This window comes from Mercurialis annua, linkage group LG5 (assembly GCF_937616625.2).
Source record: "Mercurialis annua linkage group LG5, ddMerAnnu1.2, whole genome shotgun sequence".
Classification (NCBI taxonomy): Eukaryota; Viridiplantae; Streptophyta; class Magnoliopsida; order Malpighiales; family Euphorbiaceae; genus Mercurialis; species Mercurialis annua.
Window position 1 is genome coordinate 6,173,012 of NC_065574.1, and position 14,604 is coordinate 6,187,615.

The 14,604-nt window shown below is 35.4% G+C and overlaps 3 protein-coding genes across 3 annotated transcripts; 2 read left to right on the forward strand and 1 right to left on the reverse strand.

The window, feature by feature from the left end:
• Positions 1 to 2,018: 2,018 nt before the first annotated feature.
• LOC126682765 (F-box protein SKIP5) lies at positions 2,019 to 4,424 on the reverse strand. Its single transcript, XM_050378521.2, has 5 exons — positions 4,186 to 4,424; positions 3,539 to 3,683; positions 3,377 to 3,455; positions 2,925 to 2,983; positions 2,019 to 2,455 (listed from the first exon to the last, which is right to left on the reverse strand). Exons 1-5 carry the CDS (start codon positions 4,301 to 4,303, stop codon positions 2,107 to 2,109), a joined length of 750 nt encoding a protein of 249 aa, XP_050234478.1. The 5' UTR covers positions 4,304 to 4,424; the 3' UTR covers positions 2,019 to 2,106.
• Positions 4,425 to 8,749: 4,325 nt separating this feature from the next.
• LOC126682466 (DNA-directed RNA polymerase V subunit 5C) lies at positions 8,750 to 10,411 on the forward strand. The gene is made up of 4 exons (XM_050378176.2): positions 8,750 to 9,107; positions 9,228 to 9,404; positions 9,776 to 9,889; positions 10,064 to 10,411. The coding sequence occupies exons 1-4, from the start codon at positions 8,829 to 8,831 to the stop codon at positions 10,187 to 10,189; spliced, it is 696 nt and encodes a 231-aa protein (XP_050234133.1). The 5' UTR covers positions 8,750 to 8,828; the 3' UTR covers positions 10,190 to 10,411.
• A 98-nt stretch (positions 10,412 to 10,509) lies between these two features.
• Positions 10,510 to 14,497, forward strand: LOC126682464 (putative disease resistance protein RGA1). The gene has a single exon (XM_050378170.1). It carries the CDS (start codon positions 10,811 to 10,813, stop codon positions 14,111 to 14,113), a length of 3,303 nt encoding a protein of 1,100 aa, XP_050234127.1. The 5' UTR covers positions 10,510 to 10,810; the 3' UTR covers positions 14,114 to 14,497.
• The last annotated feature ends 107 nt before the right edge of the window (positions 14,498 to 14,604 follow it).

The window sequence follows — 14,604 nt, forward strand, 5'->3', positions numbered from 1 at the left end:
GGCTCACAACTCGATCCTACTCCACTACTCAATTAAAGATTGAGATTTTAGAATCCACTAAAGGGATAGGTGTTTTAGAGATAAACACAAACTTTACAAGGTGATTTTTCAAGGATTATCACAAACCCACAACTTGAGTTTTTCTAAAGCTAAACTCTAACTCACAATGATTTAGGAGTTTCCAAGATTACTCCAAAACTACAACAAAATAATTGATTTAAAGATTGTGTGTTTGTTGTTTCAAGGTGTGTAAATCATTAGTCTTGAAACATTGCAAATGGGTTTATATTTATACCCAAAGCAATCCCCAAACAAAGCACTAACAAACAAAATAATTTTTGCTCTCAGCAAAAATATCTCCCCCGAGATGGATGGATCACGGGCGAGATCTTTGAATATGCCAAAAACCTTCAACGGCTAGTGCCACATGTCAATGCTTCATTGGGTCTTCAAAAATATATCTGTTGGATCTTCAACGGTCTGATTTATCGCGCCCGAGATGCCTTCGTCGCGCCCGAGATTCGTTTCAACGGTCGACTAGGGTTTTGTCAGCTCGAATATCTCCCCCGTGATATGTTCATCTCCCCCGAGATATATATCTCCCCCGAGATGGAAATCCATCACGGGCGAGATATGCTACTGGACAGCTTTTTACTCAAAAACTCGATTTTTGCTAGAGAGCTCCGAATTGACTTCTGATTGTTCCTATGAGTTCCTATACACTAATAAACAAGATTAGATTACTCATAGTTGATTGTCAAAGTCAAAACAAAGGAGTTTGAAAGGACAATAGTCCAACAAAATATATCTTATTATATAATAAAAATATTTATTTAAATTTTATTATTGGATATATTTTTATTTTTAGGATGAATATGTAAAAAAGTTTCAATTTGAGTTAAGTTGTTAAAATAATAAAATAGTGTAGTTTTAAAATATTTTTTTAGAGTTAAAGATAGAATTTGTGGTTAGAAAAAAAATTATTTAGAGTTAGAGATAGAGTTTGTGAATGGAGAAAAACTTACTCTATCTTTAAAAAATAGAGTTCCAATTAGGCTTATCCCCTTAAAATCCCCCCACCTTTTACCCCCAATTCATTTGCACCCTCACGTTGTAAAACCACCAAATATACCCAAATTACGACCTTTCACTTTCAATTGCACCCTCAAGCATTAAATTGACCTCTTTTCACTTAAAAAATGTTCAAATCAATACTTTAAATTTTAGCGTATATTTTAAAATAGGACTTAATATTTTATTTAAAACAAAAATAAACCTATTTTTTCAAGTGAAAATAGATCAATTTAATGCTTGAGGGTGCAATTGAAAGTGAAAGGTCGTAATTTGGGTATATTTGGTGGTTTTGCAACGTGAGGGTGCAAACGAATTGGGGGTAAAAGGTGAGGGGTTTTTAAGGGGATAAGCCTTTCAATTATAAAGTGGGTTGGAGATGGTCTTATAAAAGGAAATTAAACTCTTCGTTTAATGATACACTTTTAAAAAGAAAGAGAAGCAGAGTAATTATGAATAGGCTTTTGAATTAAATCTTCATATCTTAAAGTTGCATATTCAAAAGTTCTAACTCAATTTTCATCCAAAACTTCTGAAATTGCATCTCGTTTTTACAATCTTTACTTAATATTTGTATTTTTACAATTGATAATACGTATTATGTTTTACAATTTGGTTTTACAAAAAACTGTAAAAGCTCAATTACAATTCATCAACCAGTGATTGAATCGATGGTTGAATAGATACTTAGTCCAGTTCAATCGTGAATCAATAGGCACACCGATTTGACTACTGGCTAGATTTCTAAAACATTGATTAAAAGTTTTAAGTGAATTTTTTCATACAAAATCAAATCGAACTAAATTGAATTAATATTGTTTTATATTACATGGGCGTTGTGACCGGGAACCTTTGGCATGAGCCTGAAGAAAGGCACACCCAAATTATTCAAATCAAGAAAATTTTATGCCATGCATGAAAGATGGCAGTATTATTTACTTTGCACATGAACCTAAAAAAATATATTAAAAGAAATTATACAAATAATTAACATGCTAGCATCATTACAGTACAGGCTAACACAAACTTGAACAATCATTCATGTCCTATATCAAACCAGAAATAAACATAAGCTCGAGAATAGATGACTCGAACTCTCTGCAAGGCAAGATCTCCATCTGTAAGGACAGCCTTGGCACCTCCTTCAATTCTTGTTTGAGAAACAGAAACACCGTCGCCTTTAGTCCTGACCGAGGAAGCAAATCCTTCGTGCTCTCTGGCTCTACTCACAATCGGGCATGAGAGGTAGTCCAAAGGGTCCGACTCACACTGAAGTATGCAGCTATCTACAGTTAATTTTCCACTTCTGTGAAGCAAGCAGCAACCAAGCTCTGCCTTGACTGTTAGGTTCGTCAATTTGCACGTAGACAGGAACTCCAGTGCACTGATTAAACAAAATGAAACAGCAGATACCAAATTCTGTATGGCGATGAAATATATAGATCAACGACCTTTAAGTTTCTACTCGCACAATTGGACAAAGATATTTTATGCTCGGAGTTGGAAGATATACATAGTCAACAGTCGATTTCAAACTAGAATCGTAAATCAAGAAGCCAGATAATAAGGCATCTCGGTATTTGCAAAATTTTGAATACAGGAGATTTAAAGCTGATGTGGAGCAGTGGAGGTGATTTTCTTATTTATTAGCAAATAACTAAGTATAACACGCAATGAAGCTGCTACTAGTTCTAAAAGCATATGTAAGAGAACTAAGAGTATCATTCTCTAATTCCAGATTTTTCCATTGAGATTAAACAAATGAGAGATCCTGTAGCCTATTTTACAAAGCATTTTTAGAGGATAACCGGACAATAACAAAAATATTGGGACATCATGTGCACGTCACATACCTGTCTGAGCCTCGAGAACATAAGAGCATGGTTTCATCAGGTACGTCTCCTCCACCAACCTGAAGAAAGTAAATTGAGATACAAATGTGCAATAAACAAATTAACAGTTAACTAAATAGGTTTCTTCTTTCCAGTTGGCCCTTATAGGATGAATAAGAAAGTCATCTACTATTCAGAACCTCAGCAAACCAATAAACACCTATGTAGCCTCTACACGTCTATCCGTTTATAACTTTCAGACCTCATTTTTATTTTCTTTAGGGAATCCATGGATGAACTTGAAATTAAATAACTATATGAAGAGCTACTCTGAGTGAATAGCCATGATTCAAGTAATTGGTTGCCATGCATGTACTCTTTTGGCTATTTTTACGATTATAGGCATTCCGCATTTGTAATAACTAATTATAAAGCAACAGTTAACAAGTCAGGTGCAGATAATTGGGACATACCAGGCAGAGTGGTTTGTTTATTTGAATATTGGACGCAAGATGATTTCCACCCGCTGAGATAAGAATGGTGTCCCCAGGTCTAGAAGCAATACATTCATGATACATTTTTCTTTCTCAATCATTTGCAGCTCAAAATTTCACACGTACTGTCAATAAACATACCTAGCAGCAGATACAGCCGTCTCAATGCTGGGGAACACACCGGGTTCAGATACATCTTTGACAGAACGGTCTACTCGAAGCCACAAACGAGGGTGACATGCCAAGAAATGCCATCTGTGGCAAACGAGGGCCGTGTTATACCGATCTGCAAACTCAATAACAATTCAACAGAAACCACAGAACAAATTCATCCTCTAATACATGAACTTAATAACAATGTTATAATCAAAGTTTTACTAGCTAAATACCTAACAAGCAAATTCCAATTAAAATCACTACCGAGTCTAAATAAGACTACTATCCGACTAGGTAGCACGGACACGGACACGGAAAAACGGGACACTCGGACACAGACACAGCAAAACAGTGTTATTTTAAGGTTTCCTGTGTAAAAACAAGAAGTTTCGTATCTGAAACATATAGTGTCCGAAACGGGACTGTGCTACCTAGCTATCCCAACACCCATGATTGAAAACACAGTTAAAAGATGAAATCTTTCAAATGGTCTCCTAGTAAAATCAAGTAAATACCCATGATTGGAAACAAACTAAAGTATAAATCTTGCAGATAATTAACCAGAAAAATCATATCTTACAAGCTTGACAGAATTGAAATGATAAAGTAATTAGAAAATGAGGGGGTTATACCTGGAATAGGAGATAAAAAGCTGAAGATGTGCATAAGGCAACCATCATCTAAGTTGTTAATTACACTCAAATTAGGGTTCTTTTTCTGCTTCCACCTTTTCCTCTCCGTCTCCTCCATAGCTAACAATTTTTGCTTCCTTTAGCAGCAGCCGCCAGCGGAGACTTACGTTTCACTGATTCACGGGTGGACCGACCCGACACGCCCGACAAGAAGCTTTTCCGATAATTTAATGATCGAACTGATGCTGCGGTGTTGAATCTGTTGATGTTAGAACAATTGTTTCAAGTATATTTTAACCCATGAATTTGTACTCATTATCTATTTGATCCCTCAGCTTTCAGTTTAATTTATCTGACACTTCATCAACTTTGTAAATTTTACTTGTTAAAGCTCCGAACAAGAGAGAGAGAGGGACACATACGCGCTCATTGGATAAAAAAATGAGAGTCTTTCAAAAATATTCATATTGTGTATAAATTTTTTGAAAAATACGATTTGACCAGTTTGGATTGATTTTTACGGTTTGAATTTTTAAAGTTGTGAAATTACACTTTTTGAGTTGAAAAATACGGTTTTTTATTTTAAAAAACCAGTAAATTTACTATCGGGTTACTAACAGTTTACCAACAGTTTACAAACAAAAAGTTTACTAACTGTTTACTAACAGTTTACTAACGGTTTTTATTTATAAAAATATGATAAATCTCCTATCGGTTTACTAACAAAAAGTTTACTATCAATTTACTAACTATTTACTTAAAAATCAAATTCACTATTTATTTATTTTTTAACCGTATAGTTAATTCATTAATCATTTACTATCAATTTACTAAAAAATAAGTTAATTTACCATCCGTTTACTAACAGTCTACTAGTATTTTTTTAAAATATAGTTAATTTATCAAATATAAAGTATAGTTAATTTATTAACCGTTTACTAATACTTTACTATCAGCTTAATAAAAGATAGATTAATTTACTAACTGTAGACTAAGCCATAGTTGTATTTCCATATCTGCAAAAGTACAATCAATCACAAAAACATTACAGATTACAATCAATCACAAAAACATTACAGATTACAATCAATCACAAAGTCATACAGTGACAATTAGCTAAAACTGTAGTTTCTAAATCACAGTTATAAGTCAAGGCATCACATATTGAAACTATAATAATATAGACCACAACTGTGTGAAATTGAAAATGTATTTTATAAAAATAATTGTAAAACAAATAATGATTAGCATATGGATGTAAAAGTAGTAAACTGGCTAAGACTTTTCAAATATAAAATTACAAAGCTTTTCCACAGAGACATTTTAACAAACACATAAGCTGCAACTTATGAATCAAGTAATCTAAATATAACAATGGCACCCGCACCACTGCCAGACACTCCATCTTCACCCACAGCCTCATCTCCTTTGCCACTCACCTAATTTATGGTCCATTTTCTTTCATTCATCTTCTCAAATAATCAGACCCATATATTTCAAAACACAAACCAATTAAAATAGTAAAACTCAAACAAATTCGGATTACAGATCTGCAAATACAATCACAGGCTCACTATATTAACAGTGTTATCTTCATCCGTATTGTTTTCTTTAAGGTAGTCTTTCTTAACAGCGGCGACATCTTCGTCGGTCTCATCTTTGTCGACGTCGACATTGTGGCTATGAGAAACACCGTGTTAGTGAAGTTGGTTAACAGTTATATTAAAAGAAAAAAAATTAATTATCAAACAAAGTCAGCTTATACAGTATTAATAGGGAAGGAAGGGCCGGACAACATATTTGAGGATAAAATAGACATGAATAGTGTTGGGTCTAATTTCCTCTAAAAAATACAAATTGAGCCACTAACTAACTCGGCACATAACTAAATTAAAGAGTCAAATGAGTTAAACTGGAAAAATAGAGAGGTCGAGTATAAGTTCATGATCTTAGATAGGCAGGGGTGAACATTTAGTCGGTTCGGTCAAACTAAACCGACAACCCCTTAACCAAATTAAATTGTTCGACCAAATAAAAAAATTAAAATTAAACTGACCAAATAGGTTGATTAATTCAGCTGATTCAGTTAAAAGCAACAAAAATATGAGAAAAATGTTAATAAAATTAAAAATAGAATAAATTTTTTGTTGATTCGATGGGTTTGGTTAATTTTTATAATTTCAAACTCACCAAATTGACATAGAGAAATCCAATTTTTTGTATATTAAAATCGAACCGATAAAATTTAAAGTTTCAACCAAACCAAACCGACCAAAAAAGTATCAGTTCGATCGTTTAATTCGGTCGGCCAGTTTTTTTACTTCTCTATAGAAAGGTAAAAGAGCACCAATTAAGAGTAAAAAATATGTCTTAACGATATGGCATGTTAGTTTTTTTTTTTGACAATCGAATAATCTTTCATTAATAATAAAGAGCAGTTACAGGTGTAAGAATTCTGAAAGGGTATAACCGTTTCTAATGACCTGACATGAAACAAGATATAAACCTTGATTCGCAGATCGCCTTACAAAACAAAATCAAAATTACATAACCGCTCTAACACAATAAGATCCAATCCTTTTGTCTAACGCAAGCTCACAAACTCTTCATAAAAAACAACAAATCTTTCATATAGAAAGAACAGCAAAACTTTCAAAAAAGAAAAACAATCGCTGTAAAATAGTTAAAAAAAATTAATATAACCTATAACGATTTCATCTTCAATCTTGAAAGGACTTGATCCATCTCTAATTTTTCATTTGTATATCTATTGAAATTGATGCGCCTCGTCGAAAGATTTACCAACCAAAATAAAAAAGATGAAAAGGAGTCAGTCATTTATTTTAGGGTTAATTACATATAAAATCACCACCTTTACACGAATTTTCAAAAATAACACGACCTTTAAAATGTGTCAATTCAGGGCATCACCTTTCATTTCTTTTCAAAAACAACATGTGCACGCTTTTTGATGAAATTTTGCTGACTTGGACACACGATGGGAGTGCCACGTGTCATGCCACGTCAGCAAAAACGCCACTAAAAATGTGCCCGTGTTATTTTTGAAAAGAAATGAAAGGTGGTGCCCTGAATTGCCACGTTTTAAACGTCGTGTTATTTTTGCAATTTCGTGTAAAGGTGGTGATTTTATATGTAATTAACCCTTTATTTTATTCTAAAGCAATAAAAAAGAAATGGCTACCGCCAACGGCAAAAATAAACCATTGACGGCAGCCGAAGCGAAAAATAAAGGAAAAACGCTTGACGGCTAGGGTTTTCTATTTGAGAGAGAGGGGAGTCACAAACAAACATAAGTTATATGGCATGTTAGTTAAAAATATATATTTACCAAACCCTTGGTCCAACTTGACAAAAGTTGGTCAAACCATCATAAAAATTACAATTTTAAAAGTTAAGCAAGTGAAATTACAAGTTAAAGTGACATATAAGCTTAGATAAAAAGTCAGATAGATTAATGGTATAAATATAAGAATCACAAGATACATTAAGCCTTATAATAAGTCTACTATTCATCAAAAAAAAAGGCCTAATGTCTTAAAAAACCCCGACCTTTTAGTCCCTTTTCAATCATACCCTGACGTTGAAAATTTGTCAATTTTACCCTATTTTACATTTTTGTGTTTCAATAGTACCCTGAAAAATTAAATTAACGTCTTTTGCATTTGGAAATTTGTTTAAAACATTCTCCATGTCTCGCATATATTAATTGTATATTTTTAAAATTTATTTAAATTTAGTTAAATTAATTAAGAATTTAAATTAGTGTTAATTTGATTATGGTTTTTAGTTAGTTTTTAAAAATAAAGGACTTATTTGTACTTTTTTGAATAAAAAAGAATTTAATTTCATGTTTAGACTTAATTAATTGAATGATTTCATCATTTAAGTAAAAAAATTAACAAAAATTAAAATATTAGGGTGCAATTGAAAACGGAAAATTCAAAAGTGGGTAAAATTGACAAATTTTCAACGTCGGGGTGGAATTGAAAAAAAGTTTAAAGGTGAGGGGTTTTTGAGTGATTAGGCCAAAAAAAAAAGTCTACTACATTTTCAGCAGTAAAACGACGAAGCATTGATGACACTAATTCCACAAAACGACATAGTTCTGAAACAAAAATGAATGGGCTGAAAAAAGGCCCACGTAACTGAGAAAAACAGAACGCGAACAAAATCGAAATTTGATGAACAAAGGGTCAATGCGCCCCCTAAACTTATGACACGGGTTCATCTAGTCTAATTTATACTTTTTTGAGTAACTAAATCCAAAACTCTTCATTTTTGGGTCAAATAACTCCATAATTTATATTTTTATTTTAAAAAACAGATTTAGAATAGTTTTATCGCAACAATTAGAAAAGTATCTAATTATTTTTTTGCATCTCTTACCTCCGATTTGTATTTTACGCGTTTTAAAAATACAATTATGGAGTTACTTGACCCGAAAATGAAAAATTTTGAAGTTATTTGTTCAAAAAATTATAAATTGGATTAGTTGACTCCGTGACACAAATTTAGGGGGCGCGTAACCTTTCGTTCAAATTTGAATCGCTTCATATTTCCCCGAAACAGAACACTCATTTCGTGTGTTAGTAGTACTTTGCAGAATACGGAAACTGCCAAGAATGGCGACGGAAGCCGATTATTTATGCCTCAACGGCGGCGTTTCTAACGGCGGTAGACCATGCCTAACGAAAATGTCCGTTAACGAAGGAAGTGTCATAAACCAACGGTATTACATTTCTCGCAGGACAGTCATGGAAATGCTAAGAGATAGAGACTACGACGTCGCTGACTCGGAGCTCACTCGATCTTTCACTGAGTTCATTTCCGAGTTCGGTGACACCCCTGACCTTGTAAAGCTCCGAGTCTCTGCTTCTCTCCGCTCAAATCCCTATAAAAAGGTTATTTTATTTTATTTGTTTAGGCAAAAACGTGCGGAATGTGCTTTTTATAATTCTCATTAATATTATAAAAATGATTACTTTATAGTAATAGTTTTGGTGTGCTGTGTGTATGAGCAGATGCTGGTTGTTTATATGGGAACAGAGGATTTAAAATTGGCAGACATAAGAGGTTTGTTTTGTCAGATTACAAACAAAGAGAGTTTAAATGGGATGATTTTAATTTTACAAAGCAAAATGAACCATTTTGCTAGAAAAGAGCTTCTCAAATTTCCTTCAAAAGTTGAGATTTTTCATGTGAGTTGCTCCATTTTCCCTCTTCTCAATTGTTATCATGCATACTTGTTTAAAGTTGCAGCCTTTATGTTTTGTAAATTATAGGTTTAGTGTTGTGTTTGATGAATGGTTATGTTTGAAGGAAAAAAAAGGTCCAATGTTAATGGTAGGGCATTTTACCTATTTAAATTCCTTAAAAAAACGACTTCTTTTGTTATATACCAACCTATATAGAGCTTGCTTAAACTAGTCCACCACGCACGATTACGACCTATCCACAAACGATAGGTCCAAGTGTCCCGTTTCTAGTATCCGTGTCCATACTACCTAGCTTTTATTTAGCAATTTGAAATAGCTTTTAACATTTTGTTTTCGGTTTGGTTTTTGTTTAGATCACTGACTTGCTGGTGAATATCACCAAGCATGTTTTAGTGCCAAGGCATGAGATCTTGACTACATCACAGAAGCAAAAGCTGTTGAACCACTACAAGTCTGAAGACAAACAGGTTTATTTTATGTTATATCTTGTGATTTTGCCTACATGATCACTTCACACGATATTGATATTCCTTCCTGATTTAACAATCCACTGTTTGATTTTTTTAATGGGACTTACTGAAGCATAAGAACAAATATTAAAAAAAGTTATTGATCTGTTTTTTATGCTTTTCTGTATGCAGTTGCCCAGGATGCTAGCGACTGATGCAACTTCAAGATACTATGGATTTGAGAAGGGGCAGGTGGTGAAGATTATGTACGGTGCTGGACTTGTTGAATCCCTCGTCACTTACCGCTGCATTACATGATGCTATGATATTCAGATACCATAGGAGAGAGATATCAGATACAGTTACATTTCCTTAGTTGGTATACACATTGCTATATGCTATCTGTTACTGGAGTTGCAGACTTGAATATCTCTTATGTTTTAGTTCACATTGATGTATACCACAGAAATTGTTGAATTAATTATTCTAGCTATAAATATCATGGTTAGTATAATTTTAACGGATGCAATTTTTCCATCACCTAGTTTCGCCTGTTAGGTGGTTATATTAAACTCTTATGGGTCCGCTACCCAAAATCTGAAGAAGTAAATTCCAAACTTTTTGCTCTATTTGGGACCCCCTGTATAGCTGCATTTATGGCTTTATGCTGAATTGGGCGGCTCAATAAGTATTAAGGGAAATTTATATGGAAAAAAAAAAGAAAATAACTTGCAGGAGCAGTTGACTTGTGAAAAAGACTTTAGCCTTTTTTCTTCCTTTTTTTATTCTTTTTCATACACTTCATCCAGCCTGTGTAACAAAATGAATAAAAATCCAATTTCATATGCATAGCACATAACTCTTTAGAAGATCTGCTTCTTTGTTTGTTTTTTGTTGATAAAATCATCTGTTTTCGGTTACCATTAGTTGGTGAAGGAAATGGCTGGAGTAGGAGAGGCTTTTCTTTCTGCTGCTTTCCAGGTAGCTATTGAAAAACTGGCTACACCAATCTTGGCGGAATTTGGGTGCCGTCTTGGTGTTGAAAAAGATCTGAAAAGACTGGGCAGAACCCTTTCAAAAATCAAGGCTGTGCTGAATGATGCTGAATCGAAGCGGATCAGTGACAGTTTTGTCCAGAGTTGGCTTAATGACCTCAAAGAAGTAGCCTATGATGCAGAGGATCTGCTGGATGAGTTCTCTACTGAAGCTTTTCGGTACAACCAGCAGAAAAAGGTAACTAAATTGCTCTCTGCACCCAAAAAGTTTATATTTAAAGCTGGGTTAGCTCCAAAGATAAAGGAAATAAATGAGAGGCTAGATGAAATTGCAAAAGAAAGAGATGATCTTGGTTTGAAAGAGGGAGTGGGTGTAAGCTGGACAGATACAAGGGACAAGGAGAGTTTGCAGACTAGTTCTTTGATCGATGAGTCTCGTGTTTTTGGTAGGACAGATGATGTGAAGACGTTAGTAGAGCTGTTAGTGTCTGACAAAAACTGCGGAAATGATGTGGGTATTGTTCCGATTGTAGGCATGGGAGGCCTAGGGAAAACAACACTTGCTCAGCTTGTTTTCAATGATTCCTCAGTGGTTGAGCATTTTGCTGTGAAAGTATGGATTTGTGTCTCCGATGACTTCAATGTTCGAAAACTCACTAAATCGATTTTGGAATGCATCGAAAGGAAAAACTGCGATCTTGTGGATTTGGATACTCTTCAAACCAGCCTTCGAGACAAATTAAGGGGGAAGAAGTTTCTCATTGTTCTTGATGACGTGTGGAATGAGAAAGAAAGAGACTGGGAGGTTCTGCGTCTTCCTTTCAGAGCCGGAGCATTGGGGAGTAAAATCATTGTAACCACTCGAAGCGAAAAGGTTGCATTAATCATGGGCACATCTCATCCGTACCGTTTAGATGTTCTATCTTTCAAAGATTGCTGGTTATTGTTCAAACAAAGGGCATTTGTAGATGGGAATGAGTGTGCTCATCCAAACTTAATACCGATCGGTGAGGAAATTGTGAAGAAATGTCGAGGTTTACCGTTGGCAGCAAAGGCGCTAGGAGGGGTTCTGCATGCAAAAACTGAAGTTACCGAGTGGGAGATGATCATGAAAAATGACATATGGGAGCTGGAAGAGGAAGAAAACGGAATCTTACCGGCTTTGAGGCTAAGTTACGATCAACTTCCAGCACATCTTAAGCAGTGTTTTATATACTGCTCCATATTTCCAAAGGATTATAACTTGGATAAAGAAGATTTAGTGTTGCTGTGGATGGCAGAGGGCTTTGTTCATCCCAAGGGACGGAGACGAATGGAAGATGTTGCATCGGATTATTTTGATGATCTGTGGCTGAGATCTTTCTTTCAACAATCCAAGACCTATGATCTCTCTAAATTTATTATGCATGATTTGATTCATGACCTGGCACAATCTACAGCTGGGGAAATTTGCTTCAGATTGGAGGGTGACAAAGTGCAGAACATCCCGGAAAAGGCTCGGTATTTATCAGTGTTAATGGACACATTTAAATCAGCAACATTTGAGGCTTTGCATACAGCAAAAAGCTTGCGGACGATGCTGCTTCTTTGCAATAAAACATCATCACAGGTCTCTAATGTGAAGGTTCCCCATGATTTGCTATGCTCTTTGAAATGCTTACGTTCGTTGGATATGAGTCGCATAGCGATAAATGATGTTTCGGATTTAGTAGGAGATCTGTTGCATATGAGGTACCTTGACCTCTCCCACACTGAAATTACGGAACTGCCTGAATCAGTCTGCAACCTCTGCAACTTGCAGACTCTAATTCTCGCGAATTGTAACAAGCTTATTGCTTTACCGAAAGGTACGAAAAACTTAGTGAATTTGAGGCATCTTAATCTGACAGGATGCTGGCATCTCAAATCGATGCCACCGTCATTTGGGAAACTCACTTCTTTGCAAAGGCTGCATAGATTTGTTGTCGGAAAAGGAGATGATTGCGGAATAAGTGAATTGAAGGATATGAATGAACTTCGGGCAGCACTTTGCATTGATAGGGTTGAAGATGTTCTTAATATTGAAGATGCAAAGGAGGCTAGCTTGAAGAGCAAGCAACATATACGCAAGCTAGTACTGAGGTGGAGTAGAAGTCGATATTCAGGGGGCACCATTGATGAGAAATTGCTCGAATGTCTTGAACCTCATATCAACCTTAAAGAATTAACCGTTGATGTATATCCTGGAACCAGATTCCCGAATTGGATGGGAAGCTCACTGCTTTCTCATCTGGAGAGTATTGAATTCATACATTGTAACTATTGCAAAACCCTCCCTCCTCTCGGTCAATTACCATTTCTCAAAAGTCTAACCATTTATATGATGCAAGAAGTCGAAAGAATTGGACGCGAGTTCTATGGAGAGGGTAAGATAAAGGGGTTCCAGGCCCTGAAGAAATTGAAGCTCGGAGACATGAGAAGTTTGGAGGGATGGCTAGAGATCGACAAGGGGGAGTTCCCAGTGCTTGAGGAGCTCTCTCTTCTAAACTGCCCTAATGTCACCAATATTCCTAAATTTCCAGCAGTGAAAGATTTCTTGCTAGATAATTGTCATGAAAAAGTATTGAGATCAGTACATTTTCTCACATCTCTATCCTCGTTGAAGATTTTGAACTTCCGAAATTTAGATTTGTTACCTGATGGTCTTCTTCGACCATTGACTGAACTGAAAGAACTCAAGATTCAGCACTTTTACCGGCTTAAGGTGTTGCCAGAAGAGGTTGGGTTGCGAGAGCTGAAGTCCGTCCAGCGCTTGGAGATATTATGCTGTCCGAAACTTGAGTCATTTGCAGAAAAGGGGCTTCCTTGTAAGCTGCAATATCTGTCAATCGGCATGTGCAATAATATGAAGGATCTCCCGAGAGGACTGGAAAAGTTACCATCTCTTCAAGAGCTGAACATTACAAAGTGTCCGAGATTATCTTCTTTTCCAGACGAGAAGCTTCCGGGATCGCTCAAGAATTTGAGAATTTCAGCATGTGCAAACCTTGAATATCTTCCTACAGGTCTCTATGAACTCGCAAATCTTGAGTATTTATCAATACAGTCTTGCCAGAAACTACCAGGTTTGCCGGATTCAGGGTTACCCTCGACCCTTCGTACGCTATCCATCATGGAGTGTGCAGCATTGGAAGAAAGGTGTGCAGAAGGTGGTGAAGACTGGCCAAAGATACAACATATTCCTGAAAAACATATTAGACTCCATTGAATCATGTCCGAGAAATTAAGTCAAACTCGTGATATCAAATGATGAACTTCGCGCAGTTCACTGTGCTTACATGTTATGTGGTGAAGATTGGCCAAAGATACAACATACTCCCGAAAAACATACTAGACTCCATTGAATCATGTCCAAGAAATTAAGTCAAACTCTTGATATCAAACAATGAACTTTGTGCTGTTCACTGTGCTTGCATGTTATGCAGGTGCAGCATTGGAGAATTACTGCCACCTGATTGATGAACTTCCAGCAGCAACTGGAAGAACATAATATAATATGTATGAGAAGAACATAGTAAAATATGTGTAAGATTGATTATTGTGTTTGCAAACTTGAATTTTTTTTAACTATCAATCAGCTATGGTTGCTAAACCCTGCAATTCGCGTCGTGAATAAAAAACTATTTGCTTACATTTAAATAAGATTGTTCTGATCTCCAACAGAATTTGCTTAAGTTTAAATAAGATTGTTCCGATCTC